The following is a 26,818-nucleotide window of genomic DNA, read 5'->3' on the forward strand; positions in this document are numbered from 1 at the left end:
TAACAAGTCATACGTAACTGCCACTCCACCTTTTATATAACATGGTGATTATAGGTGCTCATAAATGACTGCCAGGCACTGTTAGGAAAAGCTTCCTGGAAGAAGTGGAAAAATCTGAGACCTGAAAGACAAGCAGGGAAAGAGTAGCCATGTTCTAAGCAGAGGTAACTGCAGACGTCAGGACCCCTGAAAGGAGAGAGCTTGGTGATTTCAGGGAGCATAAAGTAGCTCAGAAATATCATGAAACAGAATGTGGGACTGGGCTGGTAAAGGTTGTCTTGGCTAGAGGCCAAGCAAACTTTCAAAGACTAAGAAAATTTAGGCTTTTTCCTTGGGGCAATTGAAAAACATGTAGCAAGGGAGCGAAATGAGATTTGTATCCAGCTTCCTTTCCCCACACCTTTTTAATTAGTGAAATTAATCTCTTTCCAAGAAGCACCCAAATTTACATTCTCATTTTCACCCCTCAAAAACTCTCCAAGAAGAAAGTTGCTTGAGGTAGGAAGGAACCACTTCACCAGTCTCCTCCCACCTCACCTCTGCCTCTAGGCAAGACCTCACCTAGAATAGCTGAGATTTCTATTTTCTGTGTGTTCCTCCAAAGGATTATTCCAATTTTTGTCGTGGGTGTGTGCCTCTCCTCTTCCTTTACCAACCCAGCTACTATCTCATGGTTTATCTGCCCAGCGGGGTTCTGGAAGGCAAGATGACAAGATGACGAAAGGAGAGGGGCAAGGCGAGCACAGAACTGGGAGGAAGGGTGATTTAGACTGTGCTATGCGTAACAACTCTCAAGCCGTTAGGGATGACCCCTCAAAATCAAGAGGCTGATCTGTCAGCCTCCAAATCAACAGCAGACGAATTCAAGCAGGAGAGTCTTGGGCTGGGGGAGGATTAGCCAGCTGTGTGTGCAAACGTAGGGGCCCGCTTCAGCACCGACCAGGGATGCCTGGCTCCCCGGAGCAGGGGTTGTCCCTAGCCTTCTCTCCAAGAGATCTCGAAATATTTTTGGAGGGTAGCGGTACTGGAGGAGAAAGGTCTGGTCTGGCAGGAATCCTGGCCCGGGATATTACATATCCATCTTCACAGAAGTAAAGGAGGGACCCTGGACGCACCGCCGACCCTCAGGTTAGTCTGTCCCATGACCCGGAACAGCAGCTGGAGCCGCCTCTACGCCCTCTGCCCACGTGCCGGCAATAGCAGCCACGTGGGGCTCTGCGGAAACGCCTTCGAAAAGATTTGTCCCCTGCGCTGCCCAGTAGAGAGGGAGGCCCGGGAAGAGCGCAGGAGGAGGAAACGGTACCGGCAGGAGGCCGGGCTCGCGCGAGCCTGGGGCTGCCGGGGGCGGGGCAGGGAGGCGGGACTTTCCCGGGCACCGCCAGGGGGCGGGGCCTCGGATCCGAAGGGTGGGCTTTGGAGGGCCCTGAGGAGCTGCTTCCTGGTCGCCTGGATTCCTCGGCTTCCGCCTTAGCTCAAACCCTGGCCGGGCCGGCCCCGGGGTCGCCATGGAGTCCACGCTGGGCGCCGGCATCGCGATGGCCGAGGCGCTGCAGAACCAGCTGCCCTGGTTGGAGAACGTGTGGCTCTGGGTCACCTTTCTGGGCGACCCCAAGAGCCTTTTTCTGTTCTACTTCCCCGTGGCCTACTACGCCTCTCGCCGGGTGGGCATCGCGGTGCTCTGGATCAGCCTCATCACCGAGTGGCTCAACCTCGTTTTCAAGTGGTGAGACAGCGAAGCCCTCCGGCGTCCTGGTCCCCCACCCGCAAAGGCCCTGAGCCCTGTGCAGTCCTTGATCTCTCTCGTCAGCTGCCTCAAAGGCCTGGCTTCCCCCCCCCACCCCCCGACAGTGAACCCATGGCCTTAAGACCTCCCACCCCTACCCCGTGGCCACTGACTTTTCCGCTATGAGCATCTTTGTGCATCTTGGACCTCAGAGTCCCCATCCTAATCATTAAACTAGTGTTTAACGGGCCTGATCAGAGAAATCACCTAAGGGGGCGTATTTAAAATGCAAATACCCCATTCCACCGCAGACAGACTGATTTTGAAACTCCAGGGGAGGGGCTGGGAATCTGTTTTTTAACAGGCATCTGTGGTGACTTAAGTAGCAGAAAGTCCTGCTTCTCAACTCACTCTTTTATTCATTTATTCATTCGTTTATTTGACATAGTTTTTAAGAAGCATGCTTTGTGCCAGGCTTCACACTAGCGGCTAAGGACAGAAAAGGCTTGCAGATTAAGGTGTGGTCCCCCAGACCATGGCCAGCAGCATAAGGAGCATTTGAAAACTTGCTAGAAATGCAGAATCTCAGGCCCCAGGCCAGAGCTACTGAATCAGAATCTGCATTTTAGCAAGGACCCCAGGCGATTTGTGTGCCCAGTAAATTTCGAAAAGCACTGGGCTAAAGCATTGCCTTCCAGGGAACACTTTCTCTTCTCCCTTTTCCCCTTCATTCACTAGTAGGCTCTGCACACAGACTTAGAAGCCAGGAACCCCAGGCAAGTGGGTGGGGCCCTTGGGGTGTATCTCTTTGTGCCACCTGTTCTCTCTTGGGTGCAGAAGGGAGCTATACTTCCCGCTGGGTGTGCAGCTGCACCTCCCCTCACCCCTCACCACTGTCTCTGTTGCCAGATTGCCAGCCTGGGGGAGGGAAGGGAGGTTCATAGGAGACACTTGAATGGATGGGCTGGAATGACTTGCTGAAAAACAAAATACCTTCCCTTCCGCTCTTCTCAGCCAGGGCTTCATCCCTACTGTAAACGGAAAGCAGTTGTCTGATCATTTCCTTCCTACTGAATTGCTCTTTGCTTTGTGCTCTCCTTCCTCAGAGTCTGTATAAGCCTTCCTCTCTAGTCCTGTTCCCCTAAGACCACCCCCTTGGGTAGACACTCTTAATGCCCCCCACATGGCAGAGCCCCTATTCATTTCCTAAGTATGTGTTGAGCATCTGGTGTGTGATCCAGGCTCACTTTTTGGCAGGGAGAGGCAAGTCCCTTCCGTACCTCCCTCCCCAGCACTTGGCTTCCTGCCAGCATCTCTTCTGCTCTCCCACCTCTTTTCTCTTTCTGGCCACAGCAGCCTCTGCAGTGTGTTTCCCAGGGTCCAGTGAAGCACCTGGCTAAGCCAGTGGATTTTGAACTTTTTTGTCTTCCTTGTTCTCTCTCAGCCTCCTTGTCCATTCCCCACTCCCCTTTTCAAACATGAGAGGCTTACCTAAGTAACTCAGGCTGGAATTTGGGAAATGGAGAGAGGGGAAGCAGGAGGGTCAGTGAGGGTCTGGGGAGGGAAGGCGAGGGGCAGGTCCTGGGCTCTCTATAGATGACAAGAGCAGAGCTGGCCCTGCAGCGGGAGGGCTAATAAGAATGGGACTTCTGAGCATCTCGGAGCACACACATGCACACACCACAATCTCTTGCCTCCTTATCACTTTTTAAAAAATAGCATGCTTTCTCCTGTTCCAAGGTAAAAAACCCTGGCAAGGCAATGGCACAGAATTGGACACCCTTTCTGACTCCAGCCTGTAAGCCCTCCAGAGTACTCCAGGTGTCCTTCTGCCTCAACCCCCATTCCCCTGGCTGTGTGTGTGTGTAATGGCATCTTGCATCTGTTCTCTTCTAGGTTTCTGTTTGGAGACAGGCCCTTTTGGTGGGTCCATGAGTCTGGGTACTACAGCCAGGCTCCAGCCCAGGTTCACCAGTTCCCCTCGTCTTGTGAAACTGGTCCAGGTGAGAAGCCTCAAACTTCCCTCTCCCAATGTGGTTAGGGTTCGGTGAGTGTTTGGTAGTACTTTTCAGCTGGGGCAACCTACTTAAAGGCCCAGCCTCTCAGTTACTGGGCCAGAGAACAAAGAAACCCAGGGAAGACCATGTTGAATTATAGGAGAAGAGCACCCGTGCCAGTGTGCCAGCTGCCAACTTTGTATAGAGTAAAGCCAAGAGCCGAGGTCAAGGCAGAAGCCTGAGAGCAGTGGCCTCAGGCGGGGATGAAGAAGGCTTCAGGGCAGAGGGAGCTAAGGGGCAGTGCTGGAGGAAGGCTCTCCCCTCGGCCACGGGGAGGCAGCTGTGTTGAGCAATCACCAGGGGCACCTGGGTTCCACCCGCATCCTCTCACCACAAGCTTCTGAATCCCCCGGCAGGCAGCCCTTCCGGACACTGTATGATCACAGGAGCAGCCCTTTGGCCCATAATGACGGCCATCTCTTCCCAAGTGGCCACTCGGACCCACAGGTACACCTTGGCATTGCCCACCAACGGGGGCAGGGGTGATGGTACCCTGGACCCAAAAGACCCAGCAGCAGGGCAGCCTGGGAGCTGGAGTTCTGCAGACCCCAGGGCATCTGGTCAAACTGTGAGGTGCCTGGGTGCTGAGGGAAGCCCAGCTGTGCGTGGACACCTCCTGAACCATTTGCCTCTCTTCTTTTTAGCCGCTGGGTGAGGGTGATACCTAGCTTGGCTTATTGCACCTTCCTGCTGGCGGTCGGCTTGTCCCGGGTCTTCCTCTTAGCACATTTCCCTCACCAGGTGTTGGCTGGCTTAATAACTGGTGAGCAACTGGGGCAACAGGGTGGACCCAGAGGGTGCCATCGGCAGTGGGAGGACCAGTGTATGATCTTCCCATTGTACAGCCAACCCCAAGGCCCCCCTTCTCCTGCCAAACTACCCTGCGGCTCGGGGTGGGGGTCATATCCTCAAACTCCTTGAAGCTGCTGTCACCCCACTTCCCTAGGTGCTGTCCTGGGCTGGCTGATGACCCCCCGGGTGCCCACGGAGCGGGAGCTAAGCTTCTACGGGTTGACCTCACTGGCCCTCTTGCTGGGTGCCAGCCTCATCTATTGGACCCTCTTTACACTGGGTCTGGATCTTTCTTGGTAAGTCCTGCTTTGAAGCTTGGGCAAGTTGGGGTCTGTCCTGCCTCACCTGTACCTGGCCTGGTGGGTCTCTGGTTCGTTGTAGCTGAAAGGGGACACATTAGCCGTTCACAAACATCGAGTCTCCTGGGGTCACGGCAGAACATGGCAGTAGGCCCCAAAGGGGTGGAGAGCCATCAGCCCTCTACGACCCAGGGGAATCTCTCTCCTGGCAAAGACTCTTGCTCCCCACAGGTCCATCAACCTAGCCTCTAAGTGGTGTGAGCGGCCTGAGTGGGTGCACTTGGACAGCCGGCCCTTTGCCTCTCTGAGCCGCGACTCAGGGGCCGCCCTGGGTCTGGGCATCGCCCTTCACTCCCCCTGCTATGCCCAGGTGCGGCGGGCATACCTGGGACACGGCCAGAAGCTAGCCTGCCTTGTGTTGGCCATGGGGCTGCTGGGCCCCCTGGACTGGCTGGGCTACCCCCCTCAGATCAGCCTTTTCTACATCTTCAATTTCCTCAAGCACACCCTCTGGCCATGCCTGGTCCTGGCCCTCGTGCCCTGGCTGGTGCACACATTCAGTGCCCAGGAAGCACCACCCATCCGCTCTTCCTGACTCTAGGTGCCTCCTACTGCCACTTTCCCTCTCACAAAGCCCACACTCCGTGACCTCCACACTCCGGGGAGGCAGCCCCGTCCCCTTCCAGCCCCCAACAGGCCCTGCTCATGGTGAATTTTCTACTTCTCCCACCACCTGGTCTCAGCCCCAAAGAAGGGCCTTCTCTCTCCCAGGAAGGCTGGTCCTCCTCCTGCCTTCCCTCCCAAGTCCCCAAAGGGCAAAGGCAACAGCGAGACCAGTGGGTTCCTGTAACACTGTGAGGGGCTCAGAGCAGCCCCAATAAAGCCCTTCCACACCTCTGGACTCCTCTCTTGACTCTGCACATCTCCACTGGACTTGCCTGTGTGGCTGCAGGTGGAACCCTTGCCAGGCCACCTGTTCTGCTCCCGCTTCAACCCTGTGCCCTCAGAGACTGAGAGTCAGAAGGAACAGGGAGACCTTCAGCCCTGGGCCCCCTCCCCACCATCACCATGTAGGCCACACAGAGGTCCCAGGAGATGCTGTGGCTACGTTCAGTGAAACCTTGTTCTTAACCCACAGGGCAGAGATCCCACTCCCTCCCACCCCAGCCTCTTGTTTCCTAAATTGGCTAGTCCAAGGGCTGGAGAAAAGAAGAGTAGTTTTTTTTGGCCAGGAGGGGGAATGAGACCCTCAACTCCATTTGAGAGCCCAGAGAACAGAGACATTGGCCCCAGAAGGCACTGTCAGAAACAAGTTTATTTACACAAGGACACACAGTGTAACAGGTTACAAAATACTTAACTGAAATCCATGTCCAAGGAGACAAAGCAAGGAGTGGGTTTACATGAGAACCAGACCGGCCGTGGGGAGAGGGAGGGTAAGCGGCCCGGAGCTGGGGCTCAGCATGGGGAGGCCTGGTACACTGGGCCCAGCCCCAGCCCCATCCCCATCCCCCAGGAGGATCTAGAACACACTAACAACACACAAGACACAAGCGCACAATGAACCAATGGTGGTGGGACTCCTGCCCCTCCCCTGGCTCCCTCAACCCTGCTCAGGCCCCCATTAGGATAATAAATATGTAAACAGATTGGTGGAGGCCTGGGGACGTGAGGAAAGAAAGTATATGCGGTGTTGGGGAGAAGGAGGGAGGAAGACTCAGCCCCCTAGGAGCTGCTTCCCATCTTTGGTTTCCCACAGGCTGGAGAGCATTCGCTAGAAGCCTTGTGGGCTCCTAGCCCTGGAAACAAGAAGGCTAGCAGGGCTTCTGGGAAAGAGAAAGAGCAGTGCCCAGCCCCATCCTGGTCTTCGTTCCCTTGGGCTGGTGGCCCACAAAGGAAGCCCAGGAGGGAGGGAAGCTACAGCTGAGGGCAGACTCCTGGGTTCTGGCCCTGCCCCTTCTAGAAATTCCACTCAACATCCCCAGGCTTCAAAGCCAAAGGCCCCAGGAGAGAGGTGGGCCACTGACCCTTCTGCTTGCAGCACGCTGGATGGCTGGGGAAATCTGGTCCTGAACAGCAGGGGGGCTCTCACCAGCCTGGAGCCCCCCTGCAGGGACCACCTTCTCCCCGCTCCCCAGACTGTGCCAGCAGAGGGGCAGGGAGGCCGACAGAGTAAGATGGAGAGCAGGCCTGGTTCTGCGGCTCCTCTTGGCCCCTCAGAACCTAGGAGTGCAGCTCCAAACCTCCCCACATGCGTTCACCCTCTCCAGCTCCTGAGAAGGGGAAACAGGCCCTGAGGAGGGTAAGGCAAAACAGCCCTGCCCACAGACCTCAGGCCCACATCCTAGAGCACAAAGCTTCCCTTCGGTGCTGAGGCTAGGAGAAGGGAGGGGGAGAGAGGGGTCTGTGTGGAGATGGTGAGGACACTGGGGGAAAAGAGTGAGAATTGCAGGGCGGGAGCCCACCTCCCCTTCACTCTACATCTTAAGACTGTAGAGGGACCCTCCGGATCCTCCCCTGGGGCTGGAGAGGGGAGGAGGGTGAAATTAAGGCATTTCCCCCTAAGTCAGCTGAAGCCAAGGCACCAAACTTACTGTTCTCTCCTCACTCAGGGGGACCCCAGAACCGGAAGGTGCTATCTGGGCCCCAGGCCCACCTTGAGCTGGCCCAAGCTCCAAGGGGCACAAGGACAGAATGCAGGAAGTGGGTGTGGGATACAACGCGAGGGAAGGGCTGGAAGGGGTACCCCTCGCCCTACAGAGGGCGCGAACTTCTAGAGCTGAGGCGTGGGCCGTGGGGGGAAAGCGGGGGCCTGAGGCAGCTTAGAGGAGCAGGAGGGGCGAGGCTGAGAGACCCACACGGCACACGTTGTTGAATGTGTGACTTTTTGTTTTTTAATAGAAAAAATAAACAAAATCACAATGATGAAGCCCAGAGGAATGGGGGCCAGGGCGTCACAGGGCAGGCTCCTGCTCCATGGGCTCCTCTGCCGGCCTGTGGGCACAAGCACAGGGAAGGGCACTGAAGCAATGTGGGATGGGGGGGACCAGTCTGGGCGAGGGCAGGGAGGTGGGGGGCACCTCACCTGGGGCTGTGCTCCCGGCCTGCAGCAGCCTGGGCCTGCTCGGCCCCCACCGACAGCAAGGCCATGGCGCTCACAGTCTCAGCCTCTTCTGTCTCACCTGCCTGGGCCTCCCGCAGGGAACGGCCTAGACCAGCAGCGAACCTCTGCACACAGCTCCAGTGTTTGCCTGTGGATGAGGGATGGGCCGGGGGTCAGGGAGAGCCAGAAACCCCCAAACGTACGGACACCCCCAGCCCTAGCCCTGGCGTCACACAAGCTCCGCCCCCTTGGCAAGCTGGGCCCTGAGTCCCTCTGCCTGTGCCCACGCACTCTGGATCTCGATGACTTTCTCTAGTGTGGCCACTGCGTTGACGTTGGGCTTCTGTTGCAAGACTGCCTCGTCCAAGGGCTGCAGCTGGCAGGGGAAAGAAGAGAAGGCTTAGAGTCGCTGCCCCTCTAACCACCCCGCCGTTCAGCCCCATGACGGGGGCAAGCATAGCCTTTCTGGGGAAACTTCTATTTAGAAAGCCTTCCCTGGCCACCACCTGTCCTCAGGAATCAGGAAAACCTCCCCAAGGGCCCTCGGTGCTGCCTGAGCCAGGAAAGGGACCCTCCCTCGCTGGCCCCTTACCCCCTGGCCTGCTGGCCCACCTCCCCCAGTCCCGCTGTGCACCCCTCACCTCCACGCTGAGCAGAGCGGAGACACAGGCCTCAGACGCATCACAGATGGCGGTCAAGTCATGGCCTCCCTCGAGGGCCAGCACCACCCGGCCCCCTGCCAGCGTCATCAGCTGCCTGGTCAAGTGGCCAAAACCTTTAGGGACGGGTGAAGGGAGGAAGAGGAAACGGCTAAAGAAAAAACTCAATTCAAGAGAAAGTAAGAAAGGAGAGAAAAAGAAACACAAGAGATGGGACAAACAGCCCAAAAGAAAATGGTGGATTTAAACCCAAATAGATATCCATAGTAAAATTCAATGTCAATGGACTAAATGCTCCATAAAAGACAAAACGTAAGAGGCTGAAAAGATCCAATTACATGTCTCCTAAGGAGCACCATGAAAAACCACCACTGAAACATGAGGGATCAGCGAGCTCCATCCCTACAACTCCTGGAGGAGACACTCCCCCCCGACCTGCTTGCCCCTCAAGGCCAGGGTTGGCAGAGGGAGAGTGGGAGGATGCTGCCAGGATGATTCCAAGTCTTAGACCTGCCTTCAACCCTCCTCCCAACCTCCCACTCGACCCCATCTTCCTGCTCCACAGCCTCCCTCGATCCCCCCACAGGCTCACATCTGGCGGTCACAGAGTAGCCACCCAGCGGAGACAGGTGTCCCTCAACAGCATCAAACCCGGCAGAGACCAGGACCACGTCAGGTGAGAACTCGTGGGCAATGGGCATCACCACTGTCCTGCAAAGGGAGGGCCCAAGCTGACCCTGGCAGGTGGCTCGGCCAGGCCTCACCCGGCTCTGCCCCCGACAGAGCCGACCCCCTCCACCCTCGCGGAACTGAGTGCCTTCTGCCCCACCCACGGCAGGGCCCGGGGGTTCCCACCCCTCCCTCGGCTCTTCTCAGTCCCCACCTGAAGGCCGTTAGGTACTCCACGTCTCCGATGGGGGGATCCACACCTCCCGTCCATGCCACGTTCACATTGTACCCCATGCCCGGCCCTCCGCCAACCTGGCAGCACGGTGGGGGAGGGGTTACTCTCACTGCCTGGGGATCCCAGACGTTGCCCCGCCCTCAGCCCTGCCTCCAGCCCTCACTCCACTGACCTCTGTTCTGCATGGAGGGGCAGTTGGCTGGCGTGGTCCTCCCACTAGGAGCCCAGACTCCCCAGGTACCAGCACCACCACGGGCCTCCATGGCTCCCTGCCAGGTCCCATTCTGCTATCTCCCCGAGGGCCCCACGTTTGAGCCCAGGAGCTGTACCTCTTCAGGAGCCCCAGAGCCCGGAAAGAAGTTCCCATTGTCATAGCGATGCAGGGAGATGTAGAGCACGGAGGGGTCGTTGTAGAATGCTTGCTGGGTGCCATTGCCGTGGTGAATGTCCTAGTGGGAAGGGGTGGAAGCATCAGGGAAAAGGCCCAGGCTCTGACCCAAAGGTCAAAATTCCACTTGGCCCACCCCGACCCTGTGGTGGACTCTGGGGGTGCAGCCCACCACTAGCTACAGGGCATCTGTGTTCCGTTCGCCACAGAATCGCCCCCACACTTTTCTAACCAGGGTCTGCGGGCCGGGACATGGCACTGCACAGAGGAGACACAAAGCCCGGGGACGAATGTGGTGGATCTCCCTGCGAGCCCACTCTGCTCAGCAGTGTGGAGGGAAACAGCACGGCTAGTCAGGAATTGAAAGCAAACAGATGCATTCTGAAGAAGAACCCAACATTATGAACTCTGAAGCCCAAGCTGGGCTTTGAAGAGATTAGATCCCTCCTTGCTGAGGCTTGCTCCTCACAGGGAGCGAGCGGTAGGGGCCTTTCCCTCTTCTGTGAGAGACAGGGGCGGAGAAGCACAGCGTGGCAGCAGGAGCAGAAATGCCGGGGCCGACAGGCCTGATCTGAAACCCAGTGCCAACATCCCAAGCTAAGTAACCTTGGTTGGGTAAGTCCCCCAACAGCCCAGTGTCTCCGTTTATCGAAATGGACATCCTACTACTTAGGAAGCAAGGCAGCCACAAAGCAGCACCACGTGTCTGGCACACGGTCAGCCCCCAGTCAAGAGGGGCTCTAGCAACGGCAGGAGCTGTCTCTACCACTCAAGGCAGAAAATCTCCTCGGCTGCTCAAGGCTGCGGGCTGGGGGCCAAGGTGGACCAGGGCCTAAAAGCACTTCGAGTCTCCACTAGTGAGGAGGGGGCCCCATGGGACTGTGAGGGCTGGGCTAACAGCCCCAGCACGGGGCACCTGAGGAAGAGGGCGTGGGGTTGGGGTGGAGGCTTCCTGAAGGCTGACCCTGGTCCCACCAGCCCACTGCCTACCCAGTCCACGATGAGAACCTTGCCCACATTCAGCTTCTGCTGCAGGAGTTTGGTTGTGATGGCTACAGAGTTGAAGAAGCAGAATCCCCTGGGGGGGGGTGAGCGGAGAAGAGGGCAGGTCGTCAGCCTTAGTGGATGTTTGCTCACAGATACACGCGCATCAGCTCTGCTGAGAGGGAGATGGTGTGAGGGCAGTGGGTCTGGGGCAGGGCTGCGGTGGCACTCACATGGCTGTGGATTCCTCCGCGTGGTGTCCCGGGGGCCGGATGATGGCAAAACCATTCTGGAGAGGTACAGACGGAGGGACAGAAACAAGAAGCAGACAGGCGGGCAAGGTGGCCACGAAGTGGGTGGACACAGAAGGAGAGAAGCATAAGCCAGGATGAGAACATAAGTCATAAGCATCAATCCCACAACCTTTAGGAATGCCAGCCGAGGGCCACGTGAGACCCATGAGAGCACAGACATTAGTGCCTCTTGGTCATTCCCTCTTCGCCCCTCACCCCCGAGCTGGCCTGGAGCTGGCACCTCCTCCCCACGCCTGCACCTGAGAGTTGAGATTACAGAGGATGGTGCCTTAGTGACAGGAAAGCCACGGCTAACCCCATCCCCCGCTCCTGAGGCAACAGGACCAAGGCCCCACACACACTCACCTTGAGCTCCCCCGTCGCCACCTTGAAAGCCAGCTCCACCAGGCAGCCCACCGCCATGCGCACGGCACTGGAGGAGTGCATCTCATTCCACACGGTGTCGCTGTCCACCTGCGGGGGCAGGAGAGCAGGCTTCAGCGTGCCCCCTGCAGGGGGAGGGCGAGAATGGGGGTGCAGCTGTGGTGGGCAGGAAGGGAGGGGCTGGAGCTGGGAGCACCACCCACCCATCCCCACTGGCAGGTGCCCTACTCACCCCGATGCCCCCACAAGGCAGCATGGCGTACATCTTCTGGCTGATGGGGCCTGCAGGGAAGAGGGACAGAGCTACTCTGGAAGTTGCCTCAACTGCCAGAGCCGCAGGTTGGGGTGTGCAGAGGGCAGGAAGCTCAATCACAGAAAAAGAAGGCCAGGCCCCAGCACACGACAGGCCTCTGCAGCCCGTGCCAACTGGGAGATGTCTGTCCCCCATCCTGGGTGGGGCATCCTACCTCTGGGGCAAATGGCAGGGAGAAAAAGGGGCCTGACAGGTTAGGGAGAAGGGCAAAGCCCATCACCAGGCCTGACCTGTCACCTCCTATCCTCCTGCACACATCCCACCAGCATGTTGTAGTCTGTGTGAATGGCGCCCTCTGGAGGCATGCAATGTAGCAACTGCACCCACGGGAACCCACCTGCCTACCCTAGTGGTGGTCTTCCTGACAGCCCCCGTCCCGCCGGGGCAGAAGGCCTGGCCTGGCCCACGCCACCCCCGCCATCGGCCGGCCAGCTCACCGAGCAGCTTCTTGCTGTCCAGCTTCTGTCGGTTGAGGGGGCTGGTCCCATAGAGCAGGGTGTGGTATTCGGAGTGCACCGTCTGGATCTCGTCCAGCGTGGCTTTGCGACCCCGGATCCGCTGCCAGGGGAGAGCAGGAAGAGAGGCCGGTGAGAGGGATGGCACCGCAGGCCCAGCTCCCCCAAGGCCCAGCCCCTCTCTCTGCCCCACAGCCTGGGGCACATGGAGCCACTTTCTAGCCTTGGGAGATCCAAAGGTTGCTGAGAAAGAATGCCCCGGTCCCCCAGGGACCCAGTCCAGGACCCTCCCCCACTCAGCTGGGGACCATGGGGGAACCAGGCTACAAGGGATGGCACTGGGAGGTGCCTGGGGGGCCTGGCCCTGAAGTCAGGGGTTGAAGAGAGAGTGAGGAAGAGACCCAGACAGAGGCTTCCCCGATAGGGGAAACACAAAGGCTTTCGCTGGGTTTGAGGTGGAGGCTGGAAGGAGGGGCTCCCTTACCTCACACTTGCTGAGCAGGCCTGTCTCCTGCAGCCGAGACCAGATGCTCTGGATCCGGCCAGCGTGCTCGGGGTGCACGTGTGTGTTGCCGCACATGCACTGGTGCTTCAGCATGAACGTGTCGTAGACCACACCTGGGCCAGAGACACACCTGTCAGCCAGCACTGCTCTGGGCTGTGTGACAGCCTGGCCCCCGCCATCCTCAGCAGAGCTCACTGAGCTTTTCCCCAGCCCACCCTGGTCCCAGCCCCTCCTCACAGCCCCCCCAGCTGCCCCTCTTCTTTTCATGAAATCCCTTTCCCCCACCACCGCCTGTCAAAAGCCCCCCTGCTCCTCAAGCCTCCACCAGGCCGCCCTTGACACCCCCATCGGTTTTGACCTCATGGCACACCCTCCTTTCCCCCTCCTGTCACAGCCCCTGTGTGCTGCCCCTCTACCCCCCGACACACCCCACTGGTGAGTCAGGACTGTCCTCAAGCATCTGTGCCCCCTCAGAGCCCAGCACAGGGCAGTTTCACATGGAAGAGCCTTCTGAAATGGACTGAGGCCTCACATTTAACCTCACAGGGCAGAGAGGGAACTAGAAGAGCAGGACCAAACTGAGACAGTGGGCTCCCTCCACCTAGGCCTCCAGGGCTTGTGTGGCAAGGGCACAAAACTGGTGGTCCCTCAGCAGTGGTGGGGTGGGCCCCTGAAAGAAGACGCTGCCCCAGCGGGTAGGGACACTCACCACCCTCCCACTGAGGCAGAGGCTGCCACCACTACCACAGGTGGCTATGGCGCAGAGGGAGGGAGCCAAGGCCTGCTTTCCCTCCCTTCAGGATGCTCTGAGGGGCCCTGGCCATCTCTCCAGGGCAGGGGCTGTATCTTATCTCTTCACGATGCCCAAGGCTGGATGCCATGCACAGGCCCCCGGCACACGATGTGAGGACAGCTCGTGTGGGCGCGGGGCTCACGGCTCACCTGTGGTGAAGAGGTGCTTGGTGGGCTGGTCCGGGGGGCTCTTCATGCCCCCAGGGGCAGCAGGTGAGGACTGGGTGCGGCCCAGGGCCTGGTGAGGCACAGTGGCCAGGCTGAGGGGCGCCTGGTACACCTGCAGCGGCTGCAGCTGCTGAGCATCTGCAAACACCTGGGAAGGAGGAGAGTGGGAGGGAGCCTGGGTGAGGCTTAGTCTGAAATGGAAGTGAGGACAGGTGGCCTCCCAGGGGGTGGAGGGCCTGAATCCAGCCCTTCTCTTCTGTATCGCCTCCTCCCCCGACCCTCCTCCCTCCAGGGACAGGAGACACTCCAGCCTTAGCCATCTTCATCTCCATCTCCGAGGAGATGGGGAGAGATGGGGGGGGGGGACACGTGATGAGTCATGCTACCGGAGTAGCATTGAGGTAAGAGGCTGGGAGGGACGGGGGTGTGAGAGGGGGTGGGATGAGTCAGGCCCGGAGGGCTCAGCTGTGTCCGCAATGAATGGAGTGCGTGCTAGGCACCAGGGCAGACTGTAGTAACAGCGGGGGCGTGTGTGTACACACGCACGCAGAGACCGACGCACAACCGGCCCTACGCAGGCAGAAACGCAGATATACACAGACCACGTGCACATGCACGCGTGCGTGCACACACACACATTGAAACAGACAGGCGGGGGCAGTCACAGACGCAGGGAGGGGCTGGCAGACGGGGCACAGACAGCTCTGAGACTGACACAAGCAGCTCCCTCCCTTCCACAGCCCCTTGTCTCTTTCCCGCTCCCCTTTCACTCTTAAAAAGTTGTTCCTACACAGCCGGGAGACTGCAGACTGGGGAGAGGGAAGGGCAAAGGTGGAAAGATAGGGGGGAGGACAGAGGGGTGGTGATCAAGGGCTGGGGCGGAGGGGGCACCTTTTTGTAACCAGCACTGGACTCCTCCAAGTCGGGCCCCTCCTCAGCACCACTCTCGCCCTCCTCATCCTTGACCTGGATGCAGTCCTCCTCCTCCTCCTCCTCCTCCTCCTCCTCTTCCTCCTCCTCCTCCTCCTCTTCCTCCTCCTCCAGGTCCTCCTGTGTGCTCTCACTCTCCGTGGAGCCTTCTCGGGGTATGGTCAGGGCTCCCTCCCCCAGGAAGGCCTCCTGCTGCTCTGTCAGCTCCTCCTCTGTCTCCTCGGGGTGGGTGGTGGGCTGCCGTGGCAGCTCCCCAGTCTTGGTGAGGATCTAGCAGCAGAGCAAGGAGGCACATCAGCTGCGAGGGGGCGCAGCTGTGCAGCCTGTGGCCCAGGAGGTTCTATCCTTCCCTCCTCTCTCCCCGGCAGGCAGCCGCCCAGCCCATACAGACCTTTGATGTGAATTAGAAAAAGGCAAGGCGGCTCCTCTGATGCAGCCTGGGGAGTGGCCTGGGTGTCGGCCCCCTGCCAGCCCCCTGCCAGCCCGGCACCCTCTGTGTCCTGACCCCAGCACGGCCCTGGATGTTTGCTTCTCCCGGCTCACCTTGCCCAGCTGCAGCTGCTGCTGCTTCTGCTTCTCTAGGAACTGCTGGTGCTGCTGCTGCATGACCAGCTGCTGCAGGGCCTGGGGGCTCTGGGGCAGCGGCGAGGACTGAGTGCGGCTCAGGGGCCGGTGCCGAGGGAGCTTGCCCACCGTCCGCATGCTGGTGGCCACGCGCTCACCCGTCACCAGCGGGGACTGCCCGTGGAGCGGCACTGTGGAGGTGGTGGGGAGAGGGAAGTAACCATCACTGTCAGGGCACCAGGCTCCCACTCCCACCCCGCGACTCTCCCTCTTCTGGAACAGCGCCGCCTCCATACTCAGGAAAAACCTGCGAGGGGCCTGGAGCACCCTGCCCCCAAACCTGAGCCCCATTCTTCCTCCTCCCCACAACTGAACAGTCTCGCAGCTCAGAGCCACCACCTCCAGCAAAATTTCCTGGATTCACTTACGAGCACGTACAGTCTCGGGCCCCCCGTGTGCGAGAACAATGACTAGTTCTCCCCAGCTGCAAGACCTCCCTGATCATGGACGTGGATCCCACCCAGCTGGGAAGCCTGGAGGCCAGGATCACGTGTCTTTTAAGCAGAACCTCTTCTGATGCCACCAGCTACTTATGGGCTGACTGTCCAAAGCTGCGCTGTCCAATCCCATGGCTGCCAGCCACACGTGACCACTGAGCACTTGAAACATGGCCTGTCTCAATTGAGATGTGCTCTAAGTGTGAAATACGCACCAGATTTCAACGACGGTACGAAACAAAGTAAAAGATTTCATTGCTAACTCTTTATATTCATTCTATGTTCAAATGATAGTATCCTAGATATACTGAGTTAAATACATGTTATTAAAACTAATTTCACCTGTTCCTTTTTACATTTCTTAATGTGGCCACTAGAACACTTCAAAGTACACATACGGCTTGTATTATATTTCTACTGGACAGCACTGCTCTGGAATGTGAGCTCCATTACGACGGCAGATTTCGGGAACAGTGCCTGGCCGGCTGTAGGTACTCAATAACGTCTGTAGAATATGGAAGAAATCAATGATGCCATGGAAGGGAGCTGTGACAGGGCTGGTGAGTATCCCTGGCTACTTCTCCCTGACAGTTGGTCCTTCCTTGAGCCCTCAGAATGGGGGGGCCTGACACCCCCTCCTTGGACAGCTGCCCGCCCACTCACCAGCAATGAGGGTGCTCTGCTGCCGGGCCTGCTCCAGCAGCAGCACATGCTGCAGCAGGGAGGCATGCCCGTGGGGGCTGGCGTCGCCCTCCAGTGCCACGCCCAGCAGGCAGCCGGGGATAGAGGATGTGCTCATGAACTTGCCCGTCAGTGCACCACCCTGCCGCAGGGACTGGAGGGCCTGCCTCTCGGCCTCCTGCTGCGTCGAAAGCTTCGGGGAGGCCTGGGGAGAGGAGATGGGGATGAGGGAGGGGTTTATACTGCCCCCAGTCCTGCCGACTTTGGACCAGCATCCCTCACCTACCCCCTGCCCACCCCCAGCTCTGGGGGAGGGCCATCTGATCGCCATCAGGACCCTGGGAGGACAACAGCCCCAGCCGGGGGCATCCAGGGCCGAAGACCTCAACGCCAGAGGGAGGACAGGGTATGTTCCCCGTACTTACGGTGAGGTGCGAGTTGGTGACAGTGACCGTGGCCTGCAGCCCTAGGGAGATGTTGGGCAGAGAGGGAGACGTGTAGAGGCTGAACTGGTTGGGGGAGCTGTCCAGAGGGAGGGCCCGGTGCTGGGGGAGCATCTGGGGAGCAGTTGGGAGAGACAAGCATGAGAGCAGGCAAAGGGGGGTCACCTGGGGCCAAGGCTGAGGGCTCTGAATGCCGCCCCACTTCCTGCACCAAGCCCCACCTTGGGGGGACTGAGAGATCAGAGCTATTCAGAGGCCCGTGGGACAGATCCCACTTCGGGGCAATAGGTCCCTCTAGCCTGTCCACGCAGGCAGAGGGGTCCCTGCTGGGCACTCTCAGCCAGACAGGCCGGACGGGACAGAAAGCAGCTCTGGCCCACCCGCCCAGCCCTTGGCAGGCCTGTACCTCGGTGGGGATGTTGGGGACTGAGCCAGTAAAGCCATTCTCGGCGATGGTGCTGTGGGAGCTGTTAGGAGAGCTGGGGCCGGAGCCTGGCGCGCTGTTACACACGGCTGCCGCTACGGGAGAAGTGGCTGTCACCTGGGCCTGCTCGGAGCCACCCCCCACTCCCCGGCCCTCAGAACAGGGACAGGAGAGGAGCCCTTACCTCCAGGCCCGGCACCTGTGATCTCAACAGCTCTCTTCTTAAAGGTGCTAATGACAGTCCCGTCCTTGCGACGCAGGAGGGGACTGCTTCTCCGCTCGGCCACCTTCTGCTTTAGCCTCGAACGTACTTTTAAGTTGGGTTCGGAGGCTGGGGAGAAGGCAGCCAGGGCTCAGACACATGCACACAAGCGGACACACCTGCAGCCTAGCCCGGCCCCTCCCCATTCCCACCTCTGCCCGCCCCCCCCACCCCCCCATATCCTGGGAGGCCAGGTTGTACTCACTCACCTGTTTTGCGGAGGGGGAAGTCATCGCGGCTGTCGTAGGGCCCAAGCAAAGGCAGTTTGTAGGAGGGAGGCGTCCCAGGGGGGCCGCTCTGGGGAGGGGAACTCTGGTCCAAAGAAGCATGGTGGGCTCCCCTGCAGGGTGGAGGGAGGGGATGGAAACAGATGTAGGTTATCACCCAACCAGCTGGACCAGCCACCAAGCAATCTACATTTATAAAACATCCACTGCATATGGGGATAGGAAATGGATCCTGGGGAGGGCAGCGAGGAGACGAACAGGGGTGGGAGTGTCGTCTCCTAGCAGAGATTACAGGGCCCCTATATGGCTTCAGGCCAGGAGCCCCTTGCCATCCTGCAGCCAAGCAGCCCCTGAGCAGGACACCTCTGCAACCCATGCCTGCCAAGGGCCATTTACCAGCATTTGGGATGCTGTGGGAGGGAATGGTTGAGGCCGCCCGGTGTGGGCTCCTTTGACTTCGACAGGAGGAATTCCTGGAGCCGCAGCTTCACCTCAGTGCTGGCGATGGCACCTGCGGGACAGGGCACAGCTGAGCCGGGAGCTTGGGGCCAGGTCCCCACGGCTGGGAGGCGTGGGGCGGGGCAGGAGTCCCAGCTGGCCCCGGGCGCCCCAGGCCTCACTCTCTTTGCTCTTCTCCTTGTTTCGCAGGATGAGCAGCTGCTGCTCCAGCCGCTGCTTCTCCAGCTCCTCCTGCCGCTGCTGCTCCCGCTGCCGCTGCTGCTCCAGCTCCTGCTGCCTCTTGGCCGCCAGCATCTCCTGCTGCTGCTGCAGGGGCGCAGGCGGAGCGAGGCCGGGTGAGCCGGGTCCGGGCGGGGCTCAGAGGTCTGGGTGGCCCCCCACCCCCGCGCCCTCCCTCGCTCACCTTGAGGTGCTTCTGCAGCTGGACCTCATGCTGCCGGGTCAGGTGGTCGTGCTGTTTCTGGAACTCAGCGAACAGGAGCTGCTTCTGCAGCTGCTGCTGCTGCTTGAGCGCCAGGAGCTCCTGTTGTAGCTGCTGCTCCCGCAGCGCGGGGTCCACGGGGCCTGCCAGCGCACCCCGCAGCTCCACGGGGCTGGGGCTGCCTCCTCCCCCGCCCCCCATGGAGCTGGGCATGGCTCCTGGCAGCACCGGCTTCACCTCCACTGCGGGGAGAAGAGACAGGAAGGGGTCAGTGGGCCATCCCAGACCCCACCGGGCCCTGGCGGCCATGCCTGGGGCCCAGAAAGCTACCAGGCAGGACTACTAGACCCCAAGAGAATGGGGGTGGGGGGGGATCAAATCCCTCTGCTCTGTGGATACAGCCTTCTGCCTTAATTAAATGAGATCAAAGCCATGAACTTCACTAAGAAAACGTGCAGGGCTTCCCTGGTGGCGCAGTGGTTAAGAATCCACCTGCCGATGCAGGGCACACAGGTTCGAGCCCTGGTCCGGGAAAATCCCACATGCCGCGGAGCAACTAAGCCCGTGCGCCACAACTACTGAAGCCCACGCGCCTAGAGCCTGTGCTCCGCAACAAGAGAAGCCACCGCAATGAGAAGCCCGCGCACCGCAATGAAGAGTAGCCCCTGCTCACCGCAACTAGAGGAAGCTCGCGTGCAGCAACGAAGACCCAACGCAGCCAAAAATAAATAAATAAATTTATTAAAGAAAGAAAACATGCATAAGCAAAGCAGGGTACCTGGAAGATCATGAGTGTTCAACAAAGAATATCGTCATTGGTAGTTAAGGCCACTGGGCATTTTATGTGAATTACTTTAGTGATAAGGAAACTGAGGTTTAGAGAGGTGTAAGTAACGTGACCAAAGACATACAGCCAGGTGATCAATGAACCAAGATGTGATTCCAAATCCTATACTTTTAACCACCGTCGCTCCTGTGCCTCCTCCCCCTCACCTCTCAACACCACACAATCCCTGCCAAGAGGCCTATACACTACAGGAGAAACCGAGGCACAGACGTTAGTTCTAGAACTAATGTGGCTAGCAGCCAGGGACCTCAGTAAGCCCAGGAGAGGCCTGTGGAGACCCTCTGGGCATCCCTATCCATTCCCCTTTTCTCTGCCCCACACTCAGCTAGGGCAGATGGGGCGGGCAGGAGAGGCTATGGGAATACGGGGTGGGGTGGGAGCAGGAGGCCGCAGGAAAAGGGGGGGTGCAGGGCTGCACCAAACCAGGGACCGGAGGGGGCTGGGAGTCAGACTCGCTTCCTTTGCTGGATTATCTCCTTTCAACAGTTTTATTGTAATTACCCTGAAAATGCCGCTATATATAGAGTGAGCCAAACAGCAGCTGTGCCTGGGGGGAGGGGGGAAAGAGAGAGAGAATGGGCGGGCAGGCGCAGGGAGGAGGTGGGAGGAGGAGACAGGAAAGGAAAGGGAATCAGACAGGAAGAAGGGTAATGGCAGGGAGGGCTGGCTGGAGCCAAGGCAGAGATCTCAGAACTCCAGTCCCAGGGAGAACCCGCGGGGAAAGGGGAAAGGGGTGGAGGGACCTGCTGGGTCCCAAGACCTTGCGTCCAGGCCCCCACGTGGACCATGGACCAAGGGGCCCCAGGAAGTGGCAAAAGATTCCAATGGGCTTATGGGAAAGATGGGTCTCGACCTCTTGATCCCTGTATACTGTCCTCTGGTCACTGAATGTCATTCTCCACCACTGCCCTGTGGTTGCCAGGGCAACTGGGCAAACACCACGCCAGCAGGGAGCCCCAAGCCCAGCCCACACCCCACAAAGCCTCCTGACGCCTGCAGGAAAGGGAAGGCAAGCTACCCACTGCCTGGAAAGGAGGAAGTGAGAGAGGCAGGGCCAGACCATGTTGTTTCTTTTCCACTTCTTTCTCCAAAGACAGCCCTCGCTTTCCCCACTCCAGCCCAGGGAGGCCACAGGGAGCTGGGCAGACTTTCCGGTGGCAAGGAGGCCCACTCCAGCCCAGGCCTGGAGAAGGAAAGACCCCACCATGCTGACGGCTGCCGGTGTCCCCTGCCCTCGCGAGCAGGCCTCTGCCCAGGCCCCCACTGCCATCTCTTATCAGGAGTGGAGAGGGAGCCGGGAGGGGGGCTAAGGGCTGAGCTAAGAAAGGCTCCCACACCCAGTGCAGTCTGTGAGCCTGGATCTCTCCAGGGAGCCTGCACTGAATGAGTGTCCCCCCCAAGGCAGGGACAAGGCCTGCTGAAGGCCAAGGCCATGCTACCCTCACGGCTGAACATGGCTCCTGGGACCCACTGGAGATGGGAGAGGGAAGGTAGCCTGAGCATAGTGTCTTTCATGCTCCCCATTAGCCCTTCTTCCCCCAGCACTGCCGGGCACATTCCTCTGTGGTTTGCCCGCCAGCCACACTGACGACTCTGCGGCCACAAGGCCAGAGCCACATCTGCAGGAGTGGCCAGATGTGACCAGGAGGGTGGGGTTACACACACACACACTCACTCACTTTCCCTCCTAACCCATGTCCTGCCCCAGCACCAGGAGGAAGGGCCCTGGGAAACTACAGAGGCCCTTTCTGGAGGTGGCCGGCCCTGTCCAGGGTGTGGCAGCAAGGAGGGTGGCAGCAAGGAACCAGCAGCCAGCCTCAGGTGTCCCCAGCCCTGGAAACACTCAGCAAGGTCCCAGGCTGGCCGGAGTGTTATCTGTTCCTAGGCGAGGCTGGCTTGGCCCATGGCACTCTGATCACTCAGCCAAGAGGTGGACAGGCTTCAACCTGCTGCTCCCGGCAGTGCCGGGGCTGCGGGAGCCGGATGCCAGCCCGCCCGCCCGCCCAGGGAAGGGCAGGGGTCCAAGTGCTCCTGGCTCCCAGCAGATAACCCTGCTTGGGCTGGAACTGCCGCCAGCAGTGCTGGCTTCCCTTGCAGGAGCCCTGCAGAAGAGGGCACGGGCTCAGGCGAGGGGACTCTCCCACCAGGGCTCCTGCACAGCCGCTGCCACCGCTGCCACCGCGGCAGAGATGCTAGGTCCTGTGCTGCAGTCGCAGCCTCAGTCCCATTGGTATGCAGGTGGCGGGGCGGCCAGCGGGCTCTGCCACACAGCCTTGTTCCCACACAAGCAGGAAGCACGAGCGACTGGGAATATTAATCTGCAGGCCCTGTGGGGCCTGGACAGGATGCAGCACCCCGTGGGTCTGCAGGTAGTAACCCGGCTCCATCCAAGATGGAAGGGGCTGCAGCTGGACGGTTAGAGTCAGGGAAAGGGTGGGGGGAGGCACAGAGCCCCCCAAATGCAGTTTTCTGGGCATGAAACCGAGAGTGTGGCTGGCCTTGCTCCCCCTTGAGGATCTGTGCCCTCTGCCAGCTTAGCATGAGCAGAGCAGGTGGCAGTGGCTGCCTTGAGAACCAAGCACCTGGAAGGGGAAATGGGAGTGTCATGATAGGAGGAGGCTCTCGACCGCCTCCTGGTGGACTGAGAAAGGTGGCAGGACCTCTGGAAAGGGAAGAAAGTAGATGGAGGAACACTGGTCCCTAAGAGGACAGGCTGGGGACTCTGGCCAGCAAAGGCCTGGGAAGGGGGTCACATGTGAGGGCACGGCCTCCTCCCCCAGGCCTCCTCCTGACAGAGAGCTGCAGAAGTGGAGAGGAAGCCAGTAACTGACACAGGGGCCTCCTACAGAGGCAGACAGAAGGGTCCAGGTCTGCCTGCTCCATACTCCTCCCCTTCCGGGGACTCTGACCCTGCCTCCTGGGAGCCGTGGCCTTAGGAACTGGCAGCAAGAGCATCCTGTCCTCCGGCCTTCGGAAGGACTAGCCAACACTGCCTCCCTGGAGAAGCCCCAGCCCCGGCAGCTGGGTGGGCAGCCATCAGAAGGGCCCCTGACACACCAGGTTCTGGCTTAGAGGGGACCACCCTGCCCAGCTCGTGGGTACAACTGAGCAGCGCCAGTGACACTTTAGTGACACTTCCTTCCCATCTAGCTGGGCTTCCGATCTCTCCATGAACCCCACTGCCCCATCAGCCCAGTGGGGGCTCCCACAGCAGATTCTCTGGGCAGCACAGCCAGGGATACCCTGGCTCCTGGGGGGGGTGGGGGGAGGAGGATGACGCGGGTGCTGACAGGGTAACCTCTGGGATGACTGCCAGCACAGGCTTAGACTAAAAAGAGAGTGTCCAGGCAAAGGGACACTGCCCCCGAGCAGACAAGGGGTTCTAGGACACCAGGAGCAGGTTTTTAGCAGCACCTTTGGGAAAAGGGTTCAAAATAAAAACCAAGGTCAAGCCTTCCTCCTGCTCTGAACACACCACAGGCCATGCCCCAGCTCCCAGCCTTCTCTTGGAGAAGTCACCAACTCCAGTATCCCTGTGACCCAAACCCTAGCAGCAAGGAAATGGTACCTTGAGTTCCCCCTGGAGAAGCACTGGAGGGGGAGGGGCACCACAGTGTGTGGACCGACCTGGCAGACCTAAGAAGCTTAACAATTGGCTCTAAAAAGACCCTGCTCCCAGAAGCCACCAGCCACAGAAGGCTGGGGGGAGGAGGGGAGCCAGGGTACACAGAGTTTGAGGGAGGGGTGTAATAAGCGGTTTGGAATGTCTACACAGGATGAAAATGAGGCCTCTGCAGATAAGCCCTGGATCTGAAGAGCTACCCCCAGCAAAAAGAGCGAAGAGGGAGAAAGGGGAGATCATCTGTTTCAACTGCCTCATATCACAGACAAGGAAACCAAGCCTCTCAGGCTGCTGTGCAGGAGATCTCACCATTTAAGTAGCAGGGACTCAAACCCAGGTGTCCTGACTCCCAGCTCAGGCGGGCTCCATCTGAACACTAACCTATGCAGTGCTAACTCCAGTGCGGGGCATCCCAGGTGCTCAGCAAGAGCCAGCCCTAGAGAACTGGCCCCTCTGGAGAGCAACAGGCTGGCAGCCCACCCTAGAGGGCAGTGCCTTCCACCAGCACCCAGGCCCTCAGGAGCTCCCTCAGCAGTCTGGGGTGTCAGCAGCTTCCTTAAATGTCAAATGACTTCGTTCTGTCCCTCTGGAGAATGGGAAAAGGCTCTTGTCCCCTTGCTGGCCTTGAGGGATTCTGGAAGGAGGCAGGGAACAGCATTTCACACTCCTCCCCATGACGCCGATGACCCCTCCCCACCAAGGACGGTTTCCCATGATCTATTTCTGTGCTCTTACGTGACTGGGGAGGCCAATTTAGGCTCGACAGGTTCTACCACAATGCAGACAGTATTTCCACATGTGCGGGCTGGGGATGACGCTCGCCTAGCAATTTTCCCAACTCCCCATGCAATGCAAGCCAACACACATCACATAATGGTTAAGAGCGAGGGCTCTGGAACAAGAGAACACCAGGGTTCAAGTCAGCCTCTGCCACTTCCTAGGGCAAGACACCAAGCCCCTCCTTGTGCTGCGTGCGGGCATCTGTGAAATGGGAGGAAGAATGGCACCCACCTCCCAGAGCTCCTAGGGCTCCGGAGAGATAACACGTGCAGTGGAGCTTGGCGCAGAGCCTGGGAAAATCTCAGGAGGTACTAGCCGAGGCTATTAATGGCTCCTGACATTTTTGTGTGTCCTGGACCCCTCTGGCAGTCTAGTGAAGCCTAAGCTCTCTTAGCGCTCTCATTTCAGACCGTCCCAAGGTCACTCTGTGGTCCTGTCCCAATCAAAACCCTTCCGGTGGGCCCCACACAACACAAGCTGGAGCGGCCGGCAGCTGGATCCCAGCGCTGGAGGAGGCATCCCTGGGAAGAGCCTCCTCCCGACGGCAGCGCTTCCAGCCTGTCTCTCCGGCCTCCCCTGCCTTGTTAGCTCCAAGAAGGGCCACCCTGTCCTCTGAGGCTCAGCCCACAGCGGTGGGATCCCTCAGTCCCTTAAAAGCATTACTTAACACAGGTGAACACAAGCTTTGGTCCCTGCTCTTGGGGCCCCAGCTCCCGGCAGTCAGAAAGCCTTTCCAGGTATCTAACTTTGCTGTGCCTGCTGCAGGCAACACCCCTCTCCCCAGTACCATTCTACATCCACCTGGGGCCAGGACTCGGGCGACCCGAAGCCCCTCTTAGGCAGAAGCAACGTGAAACTGATGTCAAAGACTTAGAATGTCACTGAAGGAAGTGCCAGCCGGATCAGCCACTCAACTCCCCCAGCTGACAGAGGAGGAAAGTAAAGCCAGAGATGGAAGAAATTCATCCAAAGTCACCTGGAAAGGAGGCGGAGGAGCCAGGGCTTAACCCTGCGTCTTCCGATTCTCTCTTGCCTCCCACCAAAAACCAGGAGAAATCTTGAAGGCTATTCCTGAACTTAATGAGAGCAGGGAGCCAAACTCCGTATGAAGGATCCAGGGATCTAGATGGGAGACCTGGTTGGCCCCAGAACCCCAGAGCCGGGAGTGCAGGGGAAAAGGGGGCCAAGTGAACCGAACCCCCAGAGACCTTGAGGTAGACTGTGCCTCTCAAGGACCTTAAGCTTAAGGGAGGCAGGGCCCCGGTGGAAGGCACAAAGCATCTCTCACCGGCAAAAACAGAGTTAGTCACTGGTCTTGAGCAGCTCTCTGGAGGAGAAGTAGACTCACTTCTCCCAGCCCAGCCATTTCCAGGAAACACTTGGGCACTAAGCTAGAGGCAATTAAAAGGCACACTAACCATTCAAAGTCTGCAGATGTTGCTGGGACTGCTCGCTCCACACCTGGGGTGGACAGCAGGGGCTCCAGGGCAGGAGCTCTGCCTGCACTACTCCCCGAGCACAGCACAGCCTGAAGCGTCCAGCAGAGTGTCCCGTCCCCCTGGCCACTTGTCATAATCCCCTGCCCCGCTGGGATTTAGACACCTGCTCCCCAGTGTCTTAAGACATCCTCCGTCTCCACACTGCCAGGCTGCTGGGAGCTGGATTTGAATCTGACTGAGGCAACAGCCTCCCTCCCTCTGCAGCTGGCCTTCTCCCAAGAGTCCCAAAGCCCATCGAGGCCTTCTAGGGAGACTGGTGACATCCACTGGCAGGCTGCTAGGCCCCATGACTCCTGTCCATAGGACCCCTGCCCATACTCCAAGCATGGTCTGAGCCTACTCACATCAAAATCATCTGAGATGTGTTAAAAATGCTGGTTCCTGGGCTGCCCTACGGAATCCGAACCTTGGGGTGGGGGGTAAGGCTTGGGAATCCGCATTTTAATATCTTCCCTCGGTAATTCCGTGGCAACTGAAAGTTTGAGAACTACTTTCTCACAGTGTCCCCCCGCTGGCGGCATTTCTGCTGCCAACCTGACAGCTGTTACAGCTGTGTGCGTGGACACGGTTAATCTGATTTCCTGTCTGGCAGCTGTGCAGCAGGGAAGGGACAGCTGAGGGTCTCAAAAACAAGAAGAGGGGATGGGGTAGGAGGGGATGGGGGCAGGGGAGGCTTTGTTCCTGAGCCCCCTTCTCCCCCCTTGGGCCGAAATCCCTACGGGGGGGAAATAGCTGATCCAGAGGCCCCCAGTATTTGTAGAAAAGTCTCCTCCCAGAAACCTCAGGAGCCCCCCAAGGCCAGAAGGGTCTCTCTTGTTGAGGAGCACAAACTTTGGAAGCAACAAAGACGGACCCACCACATAAGGTCGTGCAGGTTGTGTACTGCACAAGGGCACCCAACTGAAGGGGCAAGTTGGGGGCTGAAGTCTAGCCCATGCTCCCAGTGCTAAGCCATGCACTCTGGCTTGAGGATACAGCCACCTGGAAGAAGGGCCGCCTTTAAAAAATTTGTACAGGGAAGCTCTTGTACGGGTTAGCCGTCGCCCTACACAAAGACCTGAGTCTGAAGCCCAGCCGTCATGTACTCTGTGACCTCGCGCAAGTTCCTTAACTTCTCAGATCCTTCTCAATTGTAAAACATAGCTATTAATACCTTTCCAAGGGAGGTAAGGTAAGGAAAGCACCCCAATACCCATCATCTAGTAGATTATAATATTAATTCCCCTCCCACCCCAGTCTCGCACTTCCGACCTACCCACACCCCTATGCCTGCACACCCACCTACCTAGCCAAGCTTGGAATGGTATGAAGAACGTGAATAAGAATATCCAGGGGAAACCCCA

At 58.8% G+C, this 26,818-nt stretch overlaps 2 protein-coding genes and 1 long non-coding RNA gene across 7 annotated transcripts in view; 2 read left to right on the forward strand and 1 right to left on the reverse strand.

Moving 5' to 3' along the window:
- Nucleotides 1-1,400: 1,400 nt before the first annotated feature.
- G6PC3 (glucose-6-phosphatase catalytic subunit 3) lies at nt 1,401-5,772 on the forward strand. Of its 2 annotated transcripts, XM_068530358.1 has the most exons (6): nt 1,401-1,723; nt 3,620-3,726; nt 4,137-4,227; nt 4,425-4,543; nt 4,727-4,868; nt 5,103-5,772. In XM_068530358.1, the coding sequence occupies exons 1-6, from the start codon at nt 1,506-1,508 to the stop codon at nt 5,464-5,466; spliced, it is 1,041 nt and encodes a 346-aa protein (XP_068386459.1). In that variant the 5' UTR covers nt 1,401-1,505; the 3' UTR covers nt 5,467-5,772. The 2 variants fall into 2 exon arrangements, with proteins under 2 accessions (XP_068386459.1, XP_068386460.1); XM_068530359.1 differs by lacking the exon at nt 4,425-4,543 and having other exon boundaries at nt 5,103-5,219.
- Nucleotides 5,773-7,739: 1,967 nt separating this feature from the next.
- Nucleotides 7,740-26,818, reverse strand: part of HDAC5 (histone deacetylase 5) — a 34,712-nt gene continuing 15,633 nt past the window's right edge. For all 4 annotated transcript variants that reach the window (XM_068531617.1, XM_068531616.1, XM_068531618.1 and 1 more), the window contains 24 exons: nt 18,710-18,969; nt 18,468-18,612; nt 18,244-18,358; nt 17,830-17,960; nt 17,543-17,689; nt 17,341-17,453; nt 16,917-17,048; nt 16,474-16,696; nt 15,293-15,504; nt 14,711-15,019; nt 13,802-13,967; nt 12,839-12,972; nt 12,337-12,457; nt 11,819-11,868; nt 11,569-11,676; nt 11,143-11,198; nt 10,916-11,003; nt 9,867-9,986; nt 9,517-9,614; nt 9,226-9,344; nt 8,616-8,749; nt 8,266-8,350; nt 7,957-8,122; nt 7,740-7,865 (listed from right to left, as the gene is read on the reverse strand). In XM_068531617.1, the coding sequence (XP_068387718.1) occupies nt 7,826-7,865; nt 7,957-8,122; nt 8,266-8,350; nt 8,616-8,749; nt 9,226-9,344; nt 9,517-9,614; nt 9,867-9,986; nt 10,916-11,003; nt 11,143-11,198; nt 11,569-11,676; nt 11,819-11,868; nt 12,337-12,457; nt 12,839-12,972; nt 13,802-13,967; nt 14,711-15,019; nt 15,293-15,504; nt 16,474-16,696; nt 16,917-17,048; nt 17,341-17,453; nt 17,543-17,689; nt 17,830-17,960; nt 18,244-18,358; nt 18,468-18,612; nt 18,710-18,969 (3,272 nt within the window). In that variant the 3' untranslated portion in view covers nt 7,740-7,825. The remainder of the gene's footprint in view (nt 7,866-7,956; nt 8,123-8,265; nt 8,351-8,615; nt 8,750-9,225; nt 9,345-9,516; nt 9,615-9,866; nt 9,987-10,915; nt 11,004-11,142; nt 11,199-11,568; nt 11,677-11,818; nt 11,869-12,336; nt 12,458-12,838; nt 12,973-13,801; nt 13,968-14,710; nt 15,020-15,292; nt 15,505-16,473; nt 16,697-16,916; nt 17,049-17,340; nt 17,454-17,542; nt 17,690-17,829; nt 17,961-18,243; nt 18,359-18,467; nt 18,613-18,709; nt 18,970-26,818) is intronic.
- LOC137755456 (uncharacterized) lies at nt 15,442-16,876 on the forward strand. Its single transcript, XR_011072017.1, has 3 exons — nt 15,442-16,040; nt 16,188-16,370; nt 16,795-16,876. It is a non-coding gene; the product is annotated as an uncharacterized lncRNA (long non-coding RNA).

Source organism: Eschrichtius robustus, chromosome 20 (genome assembly GCF_028021215.1).
Source record: "Eschrichtius robustus isolate mEscRob2 chromosome 20, mEscRob2.pri, whole genome shotgun sequence".
Classification (NCBI taxonomy): domain Eukaryota; kingdom Metazoa; phylum Chordata; class Mammalia; order Artiodactyla; family Eschrichtiidae; genus Eschrichtius; species Eschrichtius robustus.